General features: G+C 42.8%; 1 protein-coding gene across 1 annotated transcript in view; it reads right to left on the bottom strand.

Annotated features, from left to right (window-relative positions):
• Positions 1 to 4,982: 4,982 nt before the first annotated feature.
• The window catches only part of acbd6 (acyl-CoA binding domain containing 6), a 30,372-nt gene continuing 9,372 nt past the window's right edge, over positions 4,983 to 25,982 (bottom strand). The window contains exons 5-8 of the mRNA XM_031864317.1: positions 25,411 to 25,516; positions 22,013 to 22,102; positions 8,722 to 8,752; positions 4,983 to 6,676 (exon numbers count right to left, since the gene is read on the bottom strand). Coding sequence (XP_031720177.1) covers positions 6,522 to 6,676; positions 8,722 to 8,752; positions 22,013 to 22,102; positions 25,411 to 25,516 — 382 coding nt within the window. The 3' untranslated portion in view covers positions 4,983 to 6,521. The remainder of the gene's footprint in view (positions 6,677 to 8,721; positions 8,753 to 22,012; positions 22,103 to 25,410; positions 25,517 to 25,982) is intronic.

Below are 25,982 nucleotides of genomic sequence, written 5' to 3'. Positions count from 1 at the left end.
TCGATATATCAAAAGAAAAATATCTGCTGTAGGTGTTTTTATTATTTTTGCCTTATCTAAACGCTCTTAGAGCGAGTTAACCCGCAAATTCATTTACCCATTGAGAGCATTTACCACACACTTAGGCCTCTATTCAATTGTGGAGATCCATTTAGTACCACCAACAGACAGTGGTCAGTCAGTTAACAGTGATTGATGCTGCTTTCCTCTCTCGCTCCCTGGGTGGGGGTGACAAGAAAGATACATGAAGCGAGAGAAGAAAGAGAGAAAAAATAAAACAAGTGGAGAAACAGATGCCTCGCTGGCTTCACTGATCCTCTCAGTACTAAAGAGAGACAGCAGCAGATTGCAGCGCTGCACTGACAAATCTATCCTTAATCCCTGTGCTGTTAACTAATTGTAGAGTGCTTTGTGAAATATTGGAAAATATGCTTTATGGTCAGGCAAAGAGGGAATATGGCCCATATGCTGGCAGTTAGCTTGTATGTCAATATGTCAAGCTGCTAAAAAGGCTATAATGCAGGGCTGTAGCCAAGATTTTCAACCATTGAGATCATGAGTCACATTTTCCTTACCCAACCATACAACACTCTTTTTTTACTAGCAACCATTGTTGCTATGGATGTCCTCTATTTCCAGCTAATTCTAGCCCCATTATTAATGGTCTAAAGGCTGCTTCAAAGCCCCCCACTGTTGCTATTTGTTTTGTCATTCTGGTGGACGAATACTAAATACATTAAATCTTATTTTTATATTTGTTCAAAAAAAATAAAGTCAAATTTACATAATATCTAGAGCCATGCTAGCGGCTCTTTGAGGCTTTACTTAGGCACAGCAGTGCTTTGAGTTAAACGCAAACATTAGCATGCTAACAATGACAATGCTAGCATGCAGATGTTAGCAGGCATAGCTTATCGTACTCACCATCTCATTTTAGCATGTTAGCAAGCTAACCGTTGCTACTTAGCACTCAACACAAAGTACAGATGGGGTTAATAGGAATGGGAAGAGTTTTGCAGGTTTTCAAACAAAAGTATTGGACAAATTTTGATCTGATGATGGCGCTACGTGAAAAGTTGAGGGATCACCAAAGTTAGTAAAATTGACCATGAACCACAATGTTACTCTACGAGTCCAGTCGGCAGCCTTTGTTGTATATTATTCGTCGTCTCTCTCGCCTCACATCCTGCAATCTTTCTACTGCTGCCTCTCTGTTGAAGGCATAAAATACCCAAATAATAATAACAAAACAACCATGAAAAAAATTCCAGAAACAATACAGTGGACGTGACCTCTGTGTCCTCATTTGTAGCTATGGCCCTGACCATGTGTGTGTGTGTGTGTGTGGCTGCTCGGCCTTTGCTAATGGTTCTTATTAGCTTTTAGGTTACAGTGGATTTATTCCCTATAACTATGGTGTTGGCTAACTATGTATAGAATTATAATGAAATTACACCACGGTGTACATCTGTATGAAGCTCATTTGTATGCAGCAATGTGCAGCACTTGTCTGAGAGCTGGCCAACCTAACCCAAACTTAAGTGTTATCGATTCCTTTGCGTTTTAGCTATTCCTGTTACATTATAAAAACAAAAAGCAAACAGTCAGTTGGTTGGAGTTTGCATAAAACGCCACAAATTGAGCTGATTTTTATTTAAGCATTGATTGGCTGGGCTATGGGCATTAATGGATACGCTCTAATAGTACAAGCCTTACAAAGATAAAAAGCCACACAGACAGTTCAGATAATTTACACGCCACTTACAGCACTAGTATACAAATAAATCTGTGGGAACTCCACCACTGTTGCTTTTGCGAAGATGACAAACACAAGCACAAATGCCATTATCATCGATCGCAAGGCTTTTATTACAAACTTCCTGAAGGAAACTGTTTTTTTTTTGTTTTTTTTTCTGACTGAGGCAAAAGGGAATAAATTAACATGCAAAATAGAGAGGATTTGTTTTCGCCCAGAAGCCAATCCCGCACCATCAAGACAGGGCATTTTTCTCCCCAAACAACTCCATCGGGCCTGCAGTGAACAATGATCCGCAGGATGACGGAGCGAGTCTTAAAGAGGGACTGGAGTCAAACAGAGGCCTCTCAATGACACCCTCAAGGTTGTGAGCTCGATGCTGTTTTAATGTGAAACTGGGCCTTTTTCCACTCAATAATGATCCTGCTGCACATATCGACTATATGAGAGGTAACCAAAGGAGGAGGGTTCATATCCCCGAGGAAACTATGATAAATACTGTAGTGACGATAATATATTTGTTTTATTGAAGGCTGCGGTCTCCAGCTGTAGTTCTCTTGTGGTTTATGTTTATTGTTTGTGACACAGATGCTGTGAGAGAGTGTAAAATGACTGTTGGCTTATCTGAAGTCTGAAAGCTAAGGTCCTTGTTGGTGGATGGCAGAAACGCTTGTTCATCACCATAAACTACACATAAAGCTTTAGAGCTGAGCCTTGGACACACACACACACACACACACACACACACACACACACACACACACACACACACACACACACACAGTGAATGAGCCTCTGATATAAGTGTTTGAGTAGCAGAGGTATTTCTGCTTACTGTTGGTTTCCCAGCCACGCTGCTCAGGGCGTGTGTGTGTGTGTGTGTGTGTGTGTATGGGGTGGAGGGGGGTAAATGGTTGCATTAAGAGCTGGCCAAAGCAATGACATGGTATTGCTTTTACAGGAGAGAGAAAGAAGTGAAGAGGTAAAAAAAAAAAAAAAAAGAGAGCGTGCAGGATGAGGGTGAGAGAAAGATGAAAAGGGGAGTGATGAGAGTGGTAAGGAGAAGAGATGGAGGACTCCCTCAGGAGGAATTGTTAAAGAGGCGCACACACATCCACAAATACATCACAGGTTCCCGGCAACAAAAACAAATTACTCTCCTTTGCTGTCTGAATTAATGCATTTACATTACTTAATATCTTAGTTATGAGTCTCGTTCTGGTTTTTATTATATTGGGGATCTGTTGTTTACATGAAACCTGGATATTAATATCCCTGAACACATTATTCTGATGGTAACCAGGTTTCTGTTGGTCTGCCTGCATGTGCATCTCAGCCACTCATTTCTTAAGTTAATTCAACAATTGAGAATGAACACATTTTGAAATCGTTTAGATTTAGAGTCTCCATCTGATCACTAATTGTTAACAAGAGTGATGATACAATTTAAGATCTGCACTGCATTACGGAGGTCAGACTTTCCCTTTACTTCAGCTAGTTGATCATCATTACATTACATCATTTACCACCATATTTCCTCTTTTACTGACTAACTACTACGTAACTTGAGTTAAAGAAGTACCTGCATACATGAAGGAGAATGATCAGAAACCTGTGTACTCATGCCATTGTATACTACTGGGGTACTCCGCCCGGCATATCCAGGTTTGTCAAAACCGGGATAAGGGTTTAGCGAGGTTTCTGAAAACAGGGAATGGTTTTGGCTTGCGCAAAATATAAAAGGTTTACTCCAAAAACCTGATCATAACCAGGACCCTCACGCACGTGTAAACACGCTCATTCCCTGCTCTTCTTTAGTTCAATGCGGATGTAACTTGATGCTAAGTGTTGGCCATAGGAGGCCATTGTCAGGGGAAAGTGGCCTCACTTATAGTCAGTGACGAAACATGTAGAGTCATCATCTCCTCGATAATTAATTGAATATATACAAGTACAGTATGCCTATTCAACATGGAGATGCATCTTCAGGACACTGTAAAGAATTGTTGAGGGATAAAAAGCAACTTTGAATTTCATTCCAAAATATAGTGCAGTAAAAGTATGAAAGCACTCAAGCAAAGTACTGGTACCTCAAAACTGTACCTAAGTTTACTGCTTAAGAAATTGAGGCTTATTCATTTTCACCTCTGAAAAATGCATAAATATTCAGAACGGCTGAACAATATTGGACCCTGGGGGGGGGAAGGAGTCTGCGGTTTGGAGAGGGAGGGAGCTGCAGTGTCAAAAGTGAAGAGCTCAGAGGAAAATTGAAGCCCCATAATGGAAGCATAATGGGCTTAGTGTCAGAGTCTTGCAGACGAGCCGGGGTGGAAGCACGACTGCCGTCAACCTCTCTTACCTCTAGCCAGTGTAACGGGGTTTAGGAAGCAATGCGGAGACAACAACTGGCCCCAAACAGGCTTTAGAGATACACCAACAGCCTAATGGCTGGATGTGGATGGAATTCATAACAGCAAGATGGTCACTGGTTGCGTCTTTGTGGGATTGTTGCGCACCATGTCTCAGACTCAGGCTGAATACTCAAACGCTTTCCTCTCAACTCATTGAGGGTTCCTCCTCAAAATTCATGACGGGAGAGGCAGAACATTTCATTGAGGAAGGCTGTATGGCTGGAGTTTGTAAAAGTGAATGATGATACTTTTGAAAAGTATACTTCTTCTGTGTGATTTGTAAAGGAGCCCATGGACAGGAGGACAGGACATGGATGCCGATACAGACATCATGTGGAGACATTTTAATTCACCTCATGTATGGCACAGCACACTTGCATCTCAATTCACTGCAAGCACTGTACAACAGCTGTCAAGGCAAAAATTGAATTTGAAGTGCCGCCCCTGGCGATGACTACCAATGCCGAGTAGACCATCTACTGCCGTCATAGATCTGTGAGTAACGGACAGGCTGCAACCAGACATGTTGAGGCGGTTATCTAAGGCCTTGTGTTGAGGCAGATTTCCAGTTAAGTCAAACACTGGGGGATGAGGGCAAGCGTGGAGCCAGGGAGTGTGTTAGAGAGTAAAGGATTAAGCTTTGTCCCTGCTGTTGTGTACAAAATGTGCATTTGCATCTTTGTGAAGCTGTAGTTAAGATGCAGGATCCAGATTTAGTGTATTCTCATCTGGTGGAGTGTGTCCGAGTGTCTGAGTGTGTGTGTGTGTGAGCTGAGGCAGAGAGAATGTGCTGATCAGAGGGGCTTGAGGACGAGTAAAGCAGATTTGGACTCAGACCATGTGTTGGTTATTTTTGGAGAACATCCAGCTCTCTCCTATATGACATAATACCACAGAGGCAGGTTGTAGAGTCCAGCGCTGTATGAACAGTGTGTTGTGCGTATACTGTGAGGTCGATGAAGATGGGCCATTTTAGTTAGTTGATGATTCCAGCCGTGTGTTATCATTGGTTTTGACAGCATTATATTACAGACAAATAAATGAGGTTTCATTGAACTTATATTAGTGCTCATTTGTATTATGGCATACCAACATGGTTAGACTTAAAGCACGGTCAAGTTGTTGGTGATGTGATTATAGTCTATTCGTTTTTATTTTCTCTCTCTGGACTTTTAATATTGCTACCTACATTTGCAGGTCCAGGTCCTGGTAGGGGGTGTTTTCTGTGCGATACCCCCAAAGTTTTCTACCGTTTTTAAAATGTTCCGTGTTTGCTTTGTGTAACTTACCCATTTTGTAAATCATTTAAACTCAAAACACAAATGTTAGTTTATTCCAATGAAGCTTATCATAAAGGATCTATGTTTCCAAACTGTATCAATGAAAAGCTCAGTTAGTTTAATCTGTATGGATAATGTATGCCTTAGAGTCATTGTGGTGCGATGTCAGTTCAGGTTTTACTTGAACAAGGGCTGCAGTAGTATACACTGTATACTCGTGTGTGTGTGTGTGTGTGTGTGTGTTTGAACTATAAATAATAAGAGTACCATATAGCGTGCCACACTACCATCCGATGTTGACTTTAAGTTATCTAATGAGCAGAAAACAACTCGGAGGGAAAGTATTTGTTGAAGACTTTAATGTGACAAATGATTAAAGCATTCCTTGAACGTAACGACTGAATCATGAACAAATGGTCAGAGGGCTGACCCTGACTGAAAGGCCTGGCTGATCGGCAGACCTGGGCAGTAGGAGTGGACGATATGTAAAAAATATTTGATTTGACTATGAATTATTGGGAATTTCATATCGTTTACAGATAAATTAAGTGAATGGGAATGTCTGTTTTTGGTTTTTCCAGTGACTTAAATACCTGGTAAATCCAGATATTTCATCACATTGAAGCACAAATCCTGTCATTCCGATACTGCCAATAAGCAGTCCTACTCATGATTTGCAACATTGCCTGCATTGGTCGAATACAGTAAGAGATATTTAAGGTATAACTACCTCAGTATAGCAAAATCTGCACCAGCGCTCGCAGTAGCCGACATATCACTCAACCCTACCGGGCACATAATGTTAATATGCAATATTTAGATGAAACGACATATGGTGTTCTTGCTTTCATATGTCTTATCAAACAGAAGGGCTAATGTGTACACCCTCCAAAGAGCTAAGCCAATGAAATCAAACTCACCTCAAGTATTTGAAAAATTAAATAAAATAAAACTCTATCAGCAATCCTGGTTTACTAACTGCTGGGGATGAACAGAGTCTCTTCAGGGATTAAGCAGGGATGATGAAGAGCAAATGAGCGGAACAGGGATGAAACGTGCTGGAAGATGCCCCATCTAGCCTTTCGGAGCCGTGTGCTGACGCAGGAGAGAGGAGATGGCACTGGATTCAGTGACCTCCTCGGGGAGAGAGCCCTCCGTGTCTTTGATGGACGGGTCGGCTCCAGCGTTCAGCAGGAGCTCCACGATGTCGGCAAACTCACACGCCGATGCTATGAAAAGAAGAGAGAAAAATGACGGAGGACTTATAGTTAAAAAGGACAAAAAGCAAACATTTATGCACACTTTCTGCAAGGCATTTTGTTTTTTTAGCCATGTTAGCTGGTATACGGCTGTTTGGGTGTCAATGTGTACAAAACGAATGACATTCCCATCAACCTCAGCTCAATTTATATTAAGTGCTGATTAGCAAATGTTGGCTAACACGCTAAGCTAAAATGCCGAACATGGTAAATGTTAATCCTGCTAAACATCCGACGTGCCAACATCGTCATTGTGAGCATGTTAACATGCTGATGTTAACATTTAGCTCAAAGTCTTCGTCTTGTTTAAACAATGGACCTGTAATCAGAGCAGAGGAGCGTTGTTGTGCTGCCTATCATTTACTCTTACCTAGATTAATGTCAGAATTGGGAATTTGATGGATCACTGCAGCTCATTACAGGCTGTTATGATGGTGTGAAGCAGTTTTGAGTAAATGTGCCTCATCACTTTCTTCTGCATACTGTAGTCAAGTACAGTACGCACACAGTGCTGCAGTTAATGAAAAGCCAATCTGCAGGCCCAGGACTGACACCGGCCTGGACCTGTGGTTCTCTCAAACACTTCATTTCTGCCCCATTGGCAATTTGTGCCCCACTAAAAGGGTCTTCTCTCTCTCTCTCTATGTATGAGGGGGAGGAAGTGAGGGAGGCATGCTCTTTCTTAACCCAGTTAGCATGTCTCTGCTTTCCCAATGCACCTCATCCCCCCCCCCCCCCCCTCTCTTCCTCTGTTGTTCCGAGTGCTCTCCTCCGTCAGTGTCAATCGCTCGCTCCTCTTAAAGAGCGGACTCTGTGCCGCGCCATGATCGCTGATGTCAGCAGCCACTGTGATTGACAGCCAGGCCTTTTAACCTCGAGCCCAGGTTGGCTGGCTGGCTGTGTGCATGAGATATGATGATACGTCGGAATGCATCCAAGTGTGTAAGCAAGTGTGTTTGCATGCTCAACTTGTGTCTATGAATAGCACGAGGCGTGTGAGCATCAAACGCTATCAGAGCCACTTATCTTTCAGCCGAATCAGACTAACAAAGCTTGGCTTATTTTTCCAGCCACACTTGCAGTCCTCCTCTTGTTGCTCTAAACAGCATTTTATTTAGCTAGTGGTGTGTGTGTGTGTGTGTGTGTGTGTGTGTGTGTGTGTGTGTGTGTGTGTGTGTGTGTGTGTGTGCGTGCGTGCGTGCGTCTCGCCTGGGCCTTGAGCTGTAAAAAGTGGCTGGCCCTCGGGGGAGCCGTAGAGGAGGAGAACAATTTATGGTGAGCAGTAAACCCTCAATTAATCACTTGCCAGCCACTGTGGCCCTGTGCAAAGAGAGGTGGGAATGAATTTTCATTCTCTGCTATTTGTCTCTTGGAGTTCATCGCTTATGTTTATTAGTCATCTTTTTATGCCCCCATCCTCGGGGCTTCCTTTGCCGAGTGCGTTTGTGTGTGCAGATCTCCAGCAGGTGATGCAACATGCACACACCAACGCCACCAAGCTGGGGGACAGATGGTGCAGCCACACACACACACACACACACACACGCACACACTCAGAGGACAGGGGAAACGCCCCTCCGGGACTTTTGTGTTGGGGCATGAGAGGGTCAGGGGAGTCTAAGGACCAGTGCTGATTTCCTCTGGGAGGTCTGCCGATTATTAGACACACACACACACACACACACACACACACACACACACACACACACAGAGAACAAAACCAGACAGGAATCCACACATGCATACCAAAGGACACACACAAACACACACACACAAATGTGGGCAAAGAATCAAAAACAAGCTGCTGCATATAAAGAGAGTTCGCACACAGACAACACAATGATGTCAGTGCACAATCGATGTTAAGAGTTTCTTTACAAAATGTGATGTTCACCATATGCAAAAATAAACATACATACACTTATAAAAAAGCTTTATTGCATGAAAATAAAATAAACATACAGTGAGTATACAACATGTTGGACTATAGAGATGAATAAGAAGGTCCTTCTTACCATAATGTAGTGCTGTCTGTCCTTCATTATCCTGTAAGACAAAACAAGTCTTAATAATAATATCAGAAATAACAAAATATTTTGGTATGAGAGAAATTACTTTGCTCAAACTTCCCAAGAGTCAACAGGGAAATGTTCAGCTTCTAGAATACCAATCTCCTCCTACTTGTCGGCTGTGGACAAAAGGTGCCCCGTTTTCATTGTACCAAATGCAAATTATGAGATGATGAGATATTGATTTGAGGAACATGTGACCTGCAAATGAAATCTTTCAACTTGCAGGCGACCATATAACAGTAGAGGTGCCTCCAGCATTAATATCACAACCAGTGTTAGCCCCAACTCTACATCTCAACCTCATGTCTGCTGCTCCTCGACACATGGCGTGGTCACAGTGGAAACTAGATATAAGGTCTTAGAGACTCGAGTCCATAATTGTTCTTATTGTCAACAAACAACAATGCATTATGCTGTAGTTAAGTAGTTTGGGTGTTCATACAGTCTGTAGCTTCATTTCAATTAACTGAATATATTCTATGAGGGTTAACTTTGGACCGTAGACATCCAGTGGGAGATATTATGGTTGTTAGAAGTCCCTGATATCTCCGACTCAGAATTACAACTCGAAGGCTGAAGTGATCAGTTTTTTCGTAATGATGGTCTGAAAAATATGACATGAATGCAGCATTAGCCCTCTTTCACTTTGACATGTCCCTTTACTCTATTCTATTTTCAAGCTGGGCACAGTTTTTAGCACACGTTACTGAAACAGGATTTTACATTTGTTAGGGACAACCTGAGTGTAAATACTTGTTAGCAGAGCAAAACATTGTTGGTTTTGGTATTGTCCTGTAAAAAACATTTTATATTTACAGCCTTATCTTTTTAAATGAATCAACCATGGAGGCTATGTGACCCTGACACACAACAACTCAGGGACAATGGAGAGAAGAGTGTCAGAGGGTGACCTGAAGTTCAGTGGTAGTCTCGTGCAAGTGTGTGCGTGTGTGAGTGAGTGAGTGTGTGTGCAGGCCGATTTGTGGGTGTACGATAAAAGTAATATCTGGGGTCAAGGCGTCAATGATAGAGATATAATTATTGTTAGAACTGTGGATTGGACACAGGAATGAGGAATTATATATATATGTGTGTGTGTGTGTGTGTGTGTGTGTAGGTATGATAAGACAATATATGACAGGCATCACCAACAGGAGCTTCAGTTCTTAATCACTGTTCCTGCCTGCCTTTGCACCTCATAATGATGATAAATGGTCTAACTGTTGCCTTCAGTCACAGAACAAGAGCAGTCGTTGAGCCAAGCACAATGCTCTCAAATTCTAAGAGACAGATTAAAAGCAAGCAGGCGCACTGACATTTCCTCCAAATTACTGAAACTGTTATGGCGAAATTATTCATTAGTCTTTCCACCTTTGCCCTTCCAACAGCAGATCCTCACATGCACCTTCCTGTTTTTGGTTACTTTCATGTCCTTCCTCTACTCTCATCAAATTCTTCCTCCTCTTCTTCTTCTTCTTCTTCTCCTGACCTCCCTTTCTCCAAACCACACCTCCCTCATCTCTTTTCTTTCATTACCTCTCCCACCGTCACCTCTTTCTTTTTCCAGTCCCTCCTTTCTTTCCTCTTCTTTCTCTCTCCTTTTCATTACCACATCAACGTCTTGAGCCTTTTCCTTTCCTTCTTCTTCGTCCTCTTCCTGTCTCCCCTCTCTAGCTGGGCCCGGTGCAGAGTGATCCTATTGTTGTGTGTCTCTCTCTCACTCAGGAGCAGCACTTCGGGGACCTGCTGATTGGATTAGAGCTTTCTATTCCCTCTGGGTGGATCACAGAGCACAGATGCAAATCGCCACGAGCGTGGAAAGCGCGCCGTAGTTAACCCAAGACAACAATGCTGTCTGTCTGCAAGTTAAGTAGCAACCTGTGATGTATCGAGGACATTGTGTCTGTCTCTCACAATGATTCAGAGAGACGGAGAGAGATTTTACTGTCCAGGCATTTTCTGTAAAAAAATAAATAAAAATTGCCTGGCGCAACCTCTGCCATGTAGAGGAAAATACATACTTAACTTACTTTCACACTCACACACGCACACTCTCACAAAAACAAACACACACACACACACACCCCACAATGGGGCAGTGACAGATGTTTAAAGCCGGGGCAAAGTATAAGACCTTGATGCACACAAATACATACAGTTATAATTAAAGTGTAAGGGGTTTAAACCCTAATCTTCTGCGAACGCTAATCTGCAGTCAGTTGTTCAGCAAGCACACACAGAAAAGTATGAATGAGTGGTTGATAATTCACAAGCAAACACCACACGCCTTAAAGCGCAGCGACACTGGAGGCAAAAAGAAAATACTGTTATATAGTATGCTGCCTGTAACCGCGCATGTTTGTTAGGAAACATTTTTGCCGGTGTGTGTGTGTGCGCGGCGTACATGCTTCTTGCATGTTCATGTGAGGGGTCAGCGGCCTGTCCTCTCAGCGTTCCCTAATGCCCCTTCATCCAGGATGGAGGCTTGATGGAATCACAGGAAATTGGATTGTCTTCCATTTGCTGTGGAAGCAGCCTGGTAGAGACACTCCCTCCCCTCCTCAGCCCACCGCTCTCCCCCAATACCTGCAGTTAGCTACCCCCCCCCCCCCCCTCCCCTCTCTCTGGTGCACCCCTGTTCCCATCCCATTACGGAGGCGTGTCGCACCAAACCCCTGCTTTTACATGTCGTCCAAAGTTTCCCCTTGCGGTGCAGAAACGCTGGGCTGGATGTCAGCAGAGTGCTCAATAAAGCCGCTGCTTGCACAATACCAGCAGCAGCAGAGATCCAGCACTGTGTAGTGTATCACCCTAATGGGGTGGAGCAATATGCTTAGGAGCAGCATGGATGGGGATTGATCTATTAGTACAATTGCAGTTTTGCTGAATTTAAGTCACACCAATCTATCATTTTTACCACACACACACACAAAGTGAAGCGAGATGGATGAAAGAGAAAGACAGCAAAGCAAGGATGTAGGAAGCTTACGAGCGCAGTCTTATTTCTTTACAGATCCAAAGTAATACTGTAACTACTTCAAAATTGGTCCAATGAAAGATGATCGTGTGTGTTTACATTTGCGTCTTTTTGTCAGATTGTCCTAACGGAGCGCAGGAGTCAGACTGAGGTCAACAAGGATCGAATAAAGTGTCGTCTGTAACTCCGGTTATCTGCAGGAGACACACAAAGGGACTGTCACAGATGTTGTGTTCATTTCTGGAAAGTGGTTTAACTTGTTTTCTCCGTCTGTCTGCCTTCACGGACCTTGGACTACAGGGCAAGAATACTGCAAACAGTCACACAAGCTGTTTACACCAGCATTATGTGAAGGGATCAAGGGCACATCGGAGGCGGACACGTAACTCAGTCAGGGATACAAATAGGACACAGAGTTCCCTTGAGTCTATCTCCTCTTGAAACTAGGTTTCAATCTGTCTTTCATTCCGTTTGTCTGAGTCCGAGCCAGAGGAGAGATTGTGGACTAAAGGTAAAGGTCTGTCACTGTCAGGTCTGAGACTGAAGAAAGCACAGTGTGTGAATGCGTTTGGTGACCCCATGGACTGTAAAAGCGTTCATGTTTTTGTTAAAAAAAAAAAAAAATGCTACTTAAAAAGGTGCTACAGTTCAACATCCATAAATCATCGGTACAGTCATATTAGTGTAGCTAAAGACATTAGTGTAATTACAGCTAACAAACAAGACCGTAGCCAAGATTACTGGCAGACATCTTGGCTACGTCACTAAACAAGAGGAGGGGTTTATGCTCCAGTGGGCTACAACACCATCAAAGGAAGTGGGTTATCTGCAAAAACATACTTAATAAGATGTGAAACCAATATACAAAAGCTAATGCAGACGTCCTGAGCTGCAGTTCCTCTAATGACCACCAGCTGTATTAAACTCTACTAGATCTATTCATTCTCACCATCATATCCTCTCTCTCCAACTCTTCCTTTCTTTTTCCGCTTCAGCTCTTTTTTTCCGTCTCATCTTTGTGTGTCGGTAAACTTTCTCAGGGCTTTTTTTTTTTCCACTCTTCCTTTCCCCGCCTCCCCCCTTTCTCCCCCCCTACTGTCCCTGACAGCAACATTAAACAAGTGGGTAAAAATGGACAAGCAATTATGATTTATGATCAATGCATGCAGCAGCTGCTGACTTTTATAATGACAGTGGTCGGGGGGAGGGAGAGGGGGAGTGAGAGGGTATCAGTGTGTGTGTGTGTGTGTGAGAATCAGTCTCCAGGGTGTGTGCGGGGAAGATGAGGGGTGAATCGATAGGCGTCTGGGATCATTGGTATGCAGATTCCGGCAGATAGCATTATGATGAGCAGGTGCCATTAATCAGAAAGCAGAACACAGAGCTGAGAGAGATGGAGGAGAAGAAGACCCTCCTTCACCGGGTCCCATCTGTAACCAGATCAGCTACTGTGGCAACGACCTCACGGACCAGACAGAACCAACTTACGGCACTTTTTACTAAATGAATTACTAATGCTGCAGACTTTTCTGCTTAGCGTAATCTATAACAAAGAACATTTAGTATGCTATATGTAAATATAGAAGTTATATTATTGTCACGTAGATGTGCAGTTTGAAAATGCTCCCTTAGTGCATTTAAGGAAACTAAACATCTGAGATATTAAAGTCAGCTGTAGAACATTCACCAAATTCGCCCCATAATGTTATTGTCAATCTTATATTTCCTATCACACAGCACCTAACTCTCAAATCTCTTGATATGCAACAACGAGGAAGAGTTCCCAAAAGTCCATTGTCACCTGTATTATGATGACACAATGTATATAATGCACGATGTGATTTGTAATCAATGTAGATGTACAACAGTCATTGAAATCCATAGATGAAGCAATAAATGTTCATACAAACATAAGTATATATTGTTGTATGTAAAGGCCTGTGCATGCACATGAGTGTACCCGATGTTTGCTGTGTGTGTTGGGAAGCCGCCGCCCCCCCGTGTTAAAAGGATCTGCAGATCGGGGCCAGCCCTAATTCAATCTGGGTCTCCTCTCTGAGCCAGGAGAGGTAACCTTGCCACTCAGCGTGTGAGCACTGCCACCCACGGTCAAATTATCCTGACGCCAAAACTCCCCGTCCTTCACACATCCTGGGAGTGTCCTTCAGGTGCCCGGGTGATCCCGCCCCCCTCCCCCCTCCCCCGCCCCTCACTCCCATAGCTGCCATCAGTAACATCACTGCTTGGGGGGAAATCCTGAATGATTCATAGGTCAAGGGCTGACGGGGGGGTCCCGGAGGATGCCAGGGATTATAGATATTCATTGTGTCAGAATTGTCAAGAGGCCTAGAAGTGTGACACACCTTACTCCAGGAAATGTCCATCCCAAAACATCTCCTGTAGGTCTGGAGCAAAGGATAACACGAGCATCTGAAGCTCGATCGGAGCGTAAAAGCTCCTTTAAACGGCTGGACATTCCTTTACCCACAATAGCCCGATTTTCCTGCCTTTCTCTGCCACTCCAGACAAAAGAAGCCTCTCTTTTTCACTAAATCTCCGTTCTCTCCAAGCCTGTTCTTTTACTTCCCCCCTTCCACACTCACCTCCCCTCCCCACGTCGCAGAGGTTGCCTGTTCCCGTGGGACACCTTAGCCTCCATTAAAGCCATCAGAGAGGAGGATGAGGTTGAGAATTAACATCGCCAGAGGCCCCGTCTGTCCTCCTGCGGCTCATCGATGATGTTTAAAAAGAAATATATGAAATAAATAAATACATAAAAGAGTGTAATATGAAAATCAATGGCCAGGCAGAGGGGGCTGCGGCTAAGGCATTTGGAGTGAGGGACTCATAAAGCTGAGTACTGCGGGAGACTGATGGAAGGCAAAACACTTACTTTGTTTATTCTCTCTCCTCACCCCCGTCCCCTCCCCTCGCTGTCCGTATCCAGCTCTCACTCTCTCACTCTCTCTCCCCCCCCCCCCCCCCCCCCTCCACCCCGCTCTGTCTGAAACGGTCGAGGACAGCTTTAATGCTCCTGACAATTTATGTGGACGGTTAAGAACGATGGAAATCAAATAGTTGAGTGTAGGCAAGGCCCAGTGAATGGCCAATAAGAAAGAAACAACAGCTGATGATGGCAAAGAGGACTGTTACCTGCTGGAATGGCTCTTTGGGCCGCACTATTACTGTCAAGTCGCTGGCTCTTTTCTGAGTGCTCATATTATAGATTCATAACTGTATCTATGTCCGATAGGCCCTTTTAACACAGCGCAGCAACAGCCTTCATTTCATCGAGTTGAGCTAATGTGCAGCAAGTACTAAATATGAACGCCAGAAGAGAGGCTTACAGTGTGGCAAATAAAATGTAAAGTGGCTTTGTTGGCTTTTACGTGTGTGTGTGTGTGTTGTACGTTACCAAGGTGTGTACTCTACTTTAACAGAAGTGTACATACTGTAGGCAGGCACACACACACACTTTGGAAAATGCAGGAACAATAAATTACACTTCGGCCTATTATAAAGAGGAAGCAAGGAATGGCTTTCTTGAATATCTTCATTAATGTGTGCACTAAGCGGTGGGAGTGTCTCAGAGTCCACTATTAATCTGTTGCAGAGACGTGAGTGTGTGAAGGGGCTCACTCTAGCTCTGACACCCTGCCTGCTTCCATGCCCAGTTAAATGTGCACCAATTAAATGATGCAAGCTGTGGACACACGCAGAGGAACATGCACGTACACATTCATCCTGCCTTAGATGTATTGTCCCGCTTCTCCTCTAGGATTGTGCAATATGGATGGAAATCTCTATCACAGTATGTGTAATTTGATATTGTGTTATTAATATATAACATAATATAATTTCCGAAGTTGAAACGCTTCTGGCGAATCTGTTGAGAGACTGTGGATTTAATAACCAGACACGAATGTCTACTTTTGGCTTATTCAGTGAATACCTCACAAAATAAGACGCTCATGCAAATATAATATAATACTGTCATAAAGCCATCATGATGATTGATCTGTAAGATGGTCAATAATGTCCTAATACAGCCAGAGAGGTGAAAAGGAATAAACAGTATGTGACCGACTCATATATTTGTTTATCTGCTCTATTTCTGCCTTCGTCCTATTTCATTCTCCATTTTTATTCTTTGAATCCTCGATTTATTCTGTGTTCTTACTTTCCCACCTTGCTGCCTTCCCTTTCTTAAAGACACTATATATTCAGGGGGATAGGTCGCACAATTACAAACACACTGACACACACGCGCGCACACACACACACACACGCACAATTATGACGAATCTTGCTGGATATTTGTTATGACTGGCCTGACTGAGCCATTAGTTATAGGAGGCAGTGCTGGGAAAGGGGAGGGATACAAACGTGTAATAATGCCTCCACCATAGAATTTCAATCAGCCACCATGGTGTGTGTGCGTGTGTGTGTGTGTGTGTGTGCGTGTGTGTTTTGATCACACAAGTAGTTGACACCACAGTAGAGGACACAGATGAGATGGTTCAGTGTTCTTTGTTTGCTACAACAGCCGGCTAAGCATGATTTCAAAAAGCTCTAAAATGCTCAGAGTAGAGCTGCATAAGTATTTATTTTTTTGCTGACTTCAATATGAAATGTCATAAATATTGATACCGGTTTACTATGCTTTTTCATGAAAAATGAGCACGAACAGATGCTTATGATTTGTTCAGTTTGATTAAAATGGAATAATTCCTCTGACACGCTTCTTGATTTGTGAGCCGGGGATTTGGCACAAACCTTATTTAGGAAACACGTTTTCCTTTGAGAAAGAGCAGTCTTGTGCTATTTGGTAATTGCAGTAGTCCATATTTATAAGAAAGTCTGACGTTTTGTATTTTTTCCATTCATTTTACACGCAGTACAGCTGGACTTTTTCATCACAAAACCAATTTATTCAACTAATTAGCAAGACAACAGTTTTCTTCAAGAGCTGTACTAACGTGTTTACATTTGAACAAACTGCCAGTGATTTATGTTGAGTAATGTGAAAAAATATGCAAACATTTTGACAGTAGATTCATCGTTTGAGTTATTAATGAAGCAGAAATGCAGATTATTCTCTGGTTCCAGCTGCTCAAATGTAAGGATTAGCAGCTTTCCTCTTTTTACGACATTTCAATCTTGAATCTTGAACTTGGGAATTAACGATTGATCGATATTGAAAAAGATTATTGGCTGTACGCCTAACTGGTAACTAATTAATAACTAACTGGTATGATAATTGTAACTAACTGCAAGATAAGTAACCAACAGGTAATGCAGTGGTAACTAATTGGTAACGGTCTGTATCTATGTACATGTCAGTATTTGGGTTTTAATACTTTATCATTTACTGAATACATAACATAAACAAAGTTAATAAGTTAACATAACAGTTATTAGCATCTTATAATTAAAGACTATTAAAGAATAGTGACAAAGATTTGTGCTGTTTGTTAAAAAATCAACATGTCAGAGCTCTCTGGTGAACAAACTATGTATTGAAGACGCTGTTCCTGAATTATCTTTAACGTACTATATATTTGGCCTTTTGGTCTTATGACTTATCAGCCGAAGTTTCCGCCAACACTGACGTCAGCAATGACCTAATATCAGAAGATACATCAGTCCGGTCAATTAATCAGCGCAGCTCTAGAAGTTCTAGAAGGAACACTGGAGCAGCGAATGTAAAAACGTGACAGTTAACTTACATGCAATCAGAGGAAACATCCCTTCATATCGTAAAGATTCACCAAGTACTTCACTGACATCTGTGAACATTTATCAGTGAGGTTGAGATCTCATACATTCACGAATTCACTGTTTCACTCTATTATATAAATAAATCAACAGCCCGAGTCAGTCCGTACCACTCGTATCGATATCAAATCAATGGATCCATACCTTGAGAGAGACTCCGCCATTACAAATCAGCCACACATACGCGTGTACAGAGCTCCCTCGCGCTATTTTACACACAAGCAGACAAACAAACTGTTGATACCGGTAAAGAATACTTTTCTACAATCTGACTAAAATAATAAAACTGCACATTCAAGAAATGTAAGAACATGTAAAAATCAATAACATATGTGCCAGTCTGCCAGTCTTAAAGGCTCAACTCCTCGCACACAAACAGACACACACAGATCCGCCTGCAGCTTCTACATGCAGACTGCGTGTGTGAGACTTGTTGTGTGCTCTCTAGCCACCAATTGTAGGGCCGCCCAGTCAGATATTTATTACTATTGATCTAGCTGGTCCTGGCTGGAGACTTTTGTTCTGCCGGCTCGAGGCTCTGACCTCAATTAAGTTATGAATTTCTATCTGATAGACTGGGAGCGCTTGGGGCCTGCCGTGGCCGTGCTACCACGCTGGATTAATTAGAATTAGCGGTGCTGCGAGTTGCCCTCCCCGCCTCATGGATCATGTTGTTTTAATACAAAGTAGAGGCGGAGGAGGCGTGGGAGGGATGGAGTGAAGGGGATGGGAGCAATGAGGAGAGGGGAAAGATGGAGACACACTGAGAGGGCATGAGTCGAGTAAAAGGATGAGAGACACGACCATGTGTGCCGCCTTTTCCTCCAAATCAACTCCTTTAAACCTCAACACCGTTTCCTTCCGGGCATTGTGTTTGTTTTGTGTTAACCTGCATCTCACCTGTCCTTCCTCTTTGTTAGCCTAATCCTGGCTCCGTCACTTACCCTCTCAGTAAGTCAGACATTGTCTTAATCTACTCTGGACCATTCCTGACCTTTGTTGTAGGTCTGCAGCATCTCCGAAACCAAAGCCCTGCCTTTTCGACTCCGGTTCCCATGAATGGGCATGTCCTTTCTACAAATGCATATTTCCATGGCAACCTTACAGCATGTTGGGAGGGTTAGAGGAGGAGGGGAGGGGAGGGGGGTCAGGTGGGATTTCCACCTGTGTGGGATTACACCGTCTGGACCGAGAACGACCACAGGAGGAGCGGACACACACAAACACACATCTAGTAGACTCTTAACTCTTAGTCACACAAAAGGAAACCAAACCAAATATTTGAGATGGCCCGAGCATCGAATGAGCCATCTTCATTTTCACTGATTAAACTCTTCTCAAAGGAAAAGTTCAACATTTTGGGGAATATGCTGTGTTGAAGAAAATTAGATGAGAAGATCGTTTCCACTCCCACATCTGTAAATAGCCAGCAGACGGTTAGCCTGGCTTAGTGGGAAGACTTGAAAATACATACATAGACATATTTTGGTCATTACCCATAAAATATTAACATCCGATACCCTGCCTCTCTGGTATATGTCTCTAAAACAATGATACTTCTTATTGCTGAACAAACTGTGCTGTGGCACTGTTTTCACTGCTGTCGTGATATGATGGAATGTAAACTTAAGCTGATGCCTCATTAAATCTTCTTAAACCTCTTAAATACATTCTAGCACGCAGAATGTGAGTCCAGTGTCTAAGCCTTAATTTCCATTATTACATTAAGTGAGGTTTTACTGTCATCTTTCCCACAGTTTGTGCCCCACTTTCTCTGGGTGTATTAGCTGAGGGAGCGGTGATACGGTGAGGATGGGGGCTTAATGTGCAGTACCAGGGCCTGATCTACAATTGGCAGGTGGCAGAGCTGTGATCTGTGTATTCAAACAAACACACACGCACACGCACACGCGCACACACACACACACACACACACACACACACACACACACACACAACTACCTATTGTAGTCCCCCCCCCCCCGCCCTGATCCAGGATTAACTATCAAACGAGCCTTTAATGCAGGTTACCAGGGTTTGGGAACAATTCACTTAAACAATCAGTTGATTAATTTCAAACGATTTTCCTCCTCTGCCAAGCAAATAATAATACTTTTTGTTTTAACTCTCAAAGTCCCCCTCCCCTTTTTAATCAACAAATTAAGCATAAATCATGTTTGATCTTTATTTACTGGTTGCTCGGCAGTTGGTAGAGGTCAAGAGAGATTACTGGTCGCTCTAACAGCCTGCAAACAACCCAAACATTCCTCGATTCCTCTCGTGAACACACACAACCTCCCATACTCTTTGCGTCATGTGGCAGCGGCTTCGGGCAAAGAGGACAAAAGCACAAAGCTGCTTCATCAAGTTTTTGTCTTTCTCTAACATAATATGTCTTCTCTTCCTTGGCGATTTAATCCCAAATCAAAAAAACTAAACAAAGGATATCTGAGCAGGTTCTAATGAGAAGCATATCGCTCCGTAAGCTTTACGTAGTGAGATAATTTGGCATTTCGACAGAGGGGTATGATTTAGCTGCCTATATTTTTCTCTCAGCCACCTCTTTGCCACCTCATAAATCTGCTACCAGTAACTCTGCTGCAGAGGTCCAAGTGTCCTCAATACTCAGGCTTCTACACAGCCGGCTTCCTCTCACACCTGAGAGAAAGGCAGGCGAAGAGGTCCTGATGGCCTGAATGCATGAATTCAGGACATGTTTGCACTCTGGTTGGCTAAAGAATGCTCCCTCTGAAACATCATGTTTTTAGGTTTTCCCTCCTTCGAGTACACATAGTTGCTCAAAAAGGCACATTTATAAAGCAGAACAGGGCTTTAAATAATTGAAACACACAAAATGATCTCTAGATTACACCATCCTCTCTCTGTTTGCTCCACTACAGATGATTTAAGATAATGGAAGAAGCATTGGATTATTTTCCTTCCGTGTGTTTTGATACAAAAAAAAAAGTGAGAAGGACATAAATTAAAAGTCTACTCATATGTATCCACCCATTATCACTACCTGGCCAAAGATTTACGTTTCCTTCTTTGACTGCTGAAAAGTCTTGGCACATTGGGACATCAATTTATATTTCACCGATAGATACACGACTGTAAAGACGCTGCAGGTCTACACATCTTACAAATGGACAAAAGCTTCCATCTATACATCAATCGTCCTCTGCTGTCATTATCTTGAAATGGCTCGAAATCATTAGTGAAGTGTTTTCGTAGTTATCCCACTGTTAAGTCTTTTATGAACCATTCGCCACAAATCCCACCCCCCCTCCCTCCCTGCGAGCATTCAAAACAAAAGGGGCCATGCATGACCACAAAAGAGAAAGTCATTTGTGAAATGTCCTGATTATGTGGGTTGTGCAACATAAAACAATTTGCCTGATTACTTCCAATTGATTCGGCCTTACACTTAAAGCCTCAGTGGTGCGGCCCGGTGAACTGCATTGTGTCGTCGTGGCGCTGGGCAGGGAAGAGGAGTAATTTCTCCGATGTGCAGCTGAGCCAGCTTACCGCCAAAGCTAAAGCCTCCTGGATGCTGCTAAACCTCAGGGAGGCAAACCACCATGCTAGCTACCAGCTAACTCTGTCTGCTAAAGCCCTGGGGGATTTGTCTGTGGCACAAAGTGAATTAAAGGTGACCTTCTGGGAGGGATGGAGAGAGAGAGAGAGAGAGAGAGAAGAGCAGTTGGAAGGCTGGAGATGTCGGTGTTTGCCTTGAGCTTGCATGTACACATGTGCATGACAGTGTTACAAGAAATGAGATGGCTCCTGTGACTTTCCTTCCGCCCTAAATCCACCTGTTATACGCTAAAACACACGTCTCTGTTTTCTCTACTGACTTCTAGAACTACACACAGCCACTACACTTGTGTCCGGGTGTAGGAAAATGTCGCAACACATCTTCTTTAACTTCAAGAGATCGGCCCTCCGAGCAAGGCAGTTGTCGTGAGTGAAACTTTGCACTGCGTGAATGTTGATGTTCTGCCACCACCTAAAATGAACTGACTCCAGCTCTCAGGTTCAGTAATTCATGCAATTCTAGAGGTGTAATCTAAAAAATGTAAAAGAGATCTGAAGTCCTGCCCTAGTTCTGTGTAAGTAGCTGTTCCACAATGTATTTTCCTATAGAAGGTTTCTTTCTTTGAAGTTTTTGAGAAGCTGAAACTCAATACTGGTGTTTTCAGTCCATATAACACAAAACTCGATGGAGCTGTAGCTGTTGAAAGCTAATAAAACAAATGTGGTTAGGCCTTTGTTAAAAATGAGAACTGGAAATAAAAACTAGAATGCACAACAGCCTGAAGTTGGAGGCGGAACTTTTGTTCTTTAATAACTTCAAATGAGACATTCTGGGTAAATATTATAGAAGAAGTCGTCAATTTCTAACAAAAAGGGGCTCGTTTGGCTTCCACTCATTCATTTACCGATTCATTATCACAGAAAGAGGAAAATGCAGCTCACCTGACTGTTGATGTCGGCTTTGTGCTGCAATAACACAGAAACCAGCTCCTTGTGTCCTCTGTCACAGGCCCAGTGCAGCAGAGCTCGGCCCTGAGAACAAGTGCACATCAGAGGATAAGCGTAAGGATAATTTAAATGGCATGTGGAAAAGGTTGAAAGTACAACTAAACATTTAACACCACTGCTATGTTTAAATTAGCTTTATTGCATGCAGTGTCATGTTTGTAATTTCAGACAGTTATGAATTACACCAAAAACACACAGTGCATACTCTTCCTCTACCTCATGCTCCTCGAAGTTAACTTCTACTTCAATTTGTTTCTTTGCTTTCAGACAAAATAAATGATGCACGGCCATTCAGAACTCAAGAGCCTCTGGGCCTCAGTTCTATAATGAATGACGAGATGTGCGTTTGTGTTCTTCATGTGAATGTGTGTGCAAAGAAGAGCAGTGAGGTGTTTCAAGCGTTGACCAACGAGGTGCTCCCGGACAAATCACAGTAACCTGCACACATCTGTAAAGCTTCATTGATGAGACACTGTGCGCAAAGCAAGAGCAGCCCCCTGATCAGCTCAACCCCGTACTCTAGAACACACACAGACACAGACACACAAGACACACAGACACACACACACACACACACTCTACTCCTTAGGTCCAAGATCCTTGTTCTAATAAAAACCACGCAAGCTCATTTTTCAGTGAGGCCAATTAGGTAAAGCAAACTCTCCAAGTTCAACTCTGTTGCTTAAATCATATTGATCACCATGGCTGCATGTTAAAATGGATACTTATGAGCTGGGCCAGAATACCAATAAGTTGCTCTTTCTCCCTCCCTCCCTTCCCCTCTCTCTCTCTCTTTGTCTCCCTCCTCTCTTCCAGGTGTTTCTACTGCTGACTGCTGGCAACATTCTCACTGAAGACCAGAGTTTACTACTTCGGGAGACCGCACACACACACACACACACACACAAACAAATTAAGTGGGCTTTTTGGGGAGTTGCAGTGATTAATAAAACATTGAATGTGTCAAATAGAATAAGTGCAGCATTCAAAGCTGAGAAAACACCATTAACAGAAACATTCAGAGTTTGGGGCGAGCCAGTTTGGGCATTAAGAAGGGTCTGTACTGATTAGAGCTGAAATAGTCCTATCCAGGAAGGTAAACCACTGGTGATAAATGTTAAGCACTCTCCACTCAAGTGGGTAGATAAGTAAAAGCCTCCTTTATCCTCATTTGAAAAGGAGGAAAGAAGCATCGCTGTTTGGAAAGATTAGCAGTTACTGCGGTAAAGGAAGGAACATCTCTAACCAGACACACAAAACGGACACATTATCCACAACGTATGTACATTCTTGTTCTCCCTATCCTCTCACCTCGACTCTGCCCTTAACGCACACTTGTGGTTTGGCATGTTTGAGTTAGTAGGAAACAATTAGTGTAGTGTAGGCAAGTATGCAAAAGGAGGTTGCACATTTGAAAGATGCTAACATGCAGTGATATAATGCTGAAATCACATTGGAAACATTCCTTTATGCAAATGTTTCCCAATCAAACAGATCACTTAAAGTCAAGATTACAGTGAATCCTGAGCAGTTTTATGTGTACAGATGTTGTCTGTTGGATATTTATGGAAGACTATTCCACAATTGTGGTCTATAATAAACCTCTAGACGTCTTGTGATGACTGCAGGTATGCTTAACCAACACATGGTACTGATTATTCCTAATCACGCTTTATGGTATTCAGACAATTCAGAATCTTCTAGTTGGTTTGCGTCAACAATAAACCGATACAAAGTTAGACGTTTTAGAGTGAAATACTCTTGTGTTGGAGTTCATTGTTCATGATTTATAAATTAATCACATTCACAAAAAAAGTGCAATCATAATTAGATTGGAATGGCTATAAAATACAAGCATTTGGATGATTTTGGAAGAGCAAAAGAGAACATTTTATTGACAAATAGTGGTAAATATATAAACTGGCTCGCATGTCCCACGCTGAAGGAATGCAACACAAAACTATAAATGACATTTATTTTGCTTCAGAATTGTTAATTAAAAAGGTTTTAATTGGGGTCAACATCTGTGTCCTCTCTTTTGGGAACAATAAACAATTGAACTATTTCATTCATATCCAAACAATCCAGCTTGTCGGCAGAGAGGTGATTATGACTCGAGTATCCTTTGACTATTTACATACAAAATAATCTGATATTGTCCGTCCTTTCTTCCGTTTTCCCCCGATAATAGTTTTGAGAAGTACATACCTTTCCAAAATGTTTTATCATACAGGACACATACTGTTATGATCGTGTTTCTGATCAATAAATAACTCCTTTTGGTTCCCTGATTTCTCAGTTTTTGTTTTTACTGTTACTTGAATATAATTGCGATGTTAGATGGCTGTTGCTTGTTATCTATCTGAAAAAAATAAGTTAACATCTGCCGCTGTGGCTGAGCAATAAAGAGCAATGTTGAACATACAAGTATGACGGGATGAGTTCATCAACCATGCGTGTCCTAATGTATTCTGGAAATCCTCCACACACCTCCAGTCGAAACTGGTATTTGGTTTTGTTGGCAACTACTAAAAAAAGAAATACATAACACAGGTGGATATTTGGCCACACACGTAAAGAGTTCGCGCTCTCTCACTGAGCTGCAGGAGCAGATCTGGCTTCTTGCTGATGGGAAACTTACTTCACCATTGCCCTCTGCTGTTGAGCAAGCTGCGCTGCAGGAGCACAAACGACAACAACGGCAGCGGACAGACAAAGCTTTCTCTGCCGAGGTCCCTCGACCATCTGGCCTCTGACTGGGAACTCACGAGCCGACCGCCTGCTTATCTGAAGAGCGGCGGCGATGAAAGGGAGGCAGGGAGCGAGCCATTTGGCCTGGCCGACGGTGAATCGGGGACAGATGAATGGATATCAGGGTCAATCCAGAAAACACCTCGCCATGGTAATAGCCGTTCACACAATTTACTCATCTCTGCCTGAGGAGTGGTTCCCATGTGTGTGTGGTTCAGATCGTTGAAACCGTTATGTAACGATTGCAAAAAGAGCTGCATGAACCGTCCCCCGGTGACCTGTATTTTTTTATGATACTCCACTGATCATTTTCACCTGCCCTCCTGCACGAGGGGTCAGAGCACATAACAATAACCCTGCAGTGTGTACAGACTCAGTGCCTTGCTAAAGGGCACGTCAACAAAGTGAATCCCTCCTGACGTGGAGGTTGAGCATGGATCCTCTGGATACATAAATTCCTCTTTCTCTCTGCCCCCTAGTTATAATACATTCATGCAAGTTGGACTTTTAAATAGCAACTCTCACATGGCATCAGTACAGTTTCACTTGACTTATTTCTAGGCGCTGCGCTCTGTAGTTACCTCTTCGTCTTTAGTATTGACATCCGCTTTCTGGGAGATGATGGCCTTGCTGATGTGGTCAATGTTATTTTCTCGGCAGTAGTCAAAGATGTTCTTATCCTCTTCCCTGAGAGTGACACAGAAACAGAGATAAAGAAGAACATTCAGTCAATTGTATTCTTTTCTTTTTATTTGTGGATAAAGAATCAGATGACTTTGTTTTGATTTCTTTGATTTTACTAGGACACATTTTGGGATATACGTGTGAGATTTCAGGAGCTTCTATCTACACCAACACAATGGAGGTGAACGGATTTGATTTCTTTACACATTCAGTCCTGTTGGCTCTGAATCATCCACAAACCTCACTGTGAGCAGTTCTCATCGGAACTACTTCCTACCGAAGAAATAGTCCCAAGACAAATGGTGACAGTATGTAGCCTATGATCCAGAGTAACAGGGAAACTGAGAAAATAAGTTTTCTGTAATTTGGGTCAAGCGCCCCATCAACTGCCTTGTGTGTCAATTGAGTGATTTATATATGAAGTGTGTGCACTCAGGAAAGCAAACACCATGCTACTATATCATGTAGT

This window comes from Anarrhichthys ocellatus, unplaced genomic scaffold, assembly GCF_004355925.1.
Source record: "Anarrhichthys ocellatus isolate YVR2014 unplaced genomic scaffold, GSC_Weel_1.0 scaffold30, whole genome shotgun sequence".
NCBI lineage: Eukaryota > Metazoa > Chordata > Actinopteri > Perciformes > Anarhichadidae > Anarrhichthys > Anarrhichthys ocellatus.
Note: the sequence above shows the minus strand (reverse complement) of the source record. Positions and strands in the feature narration are given on the sequence as shown.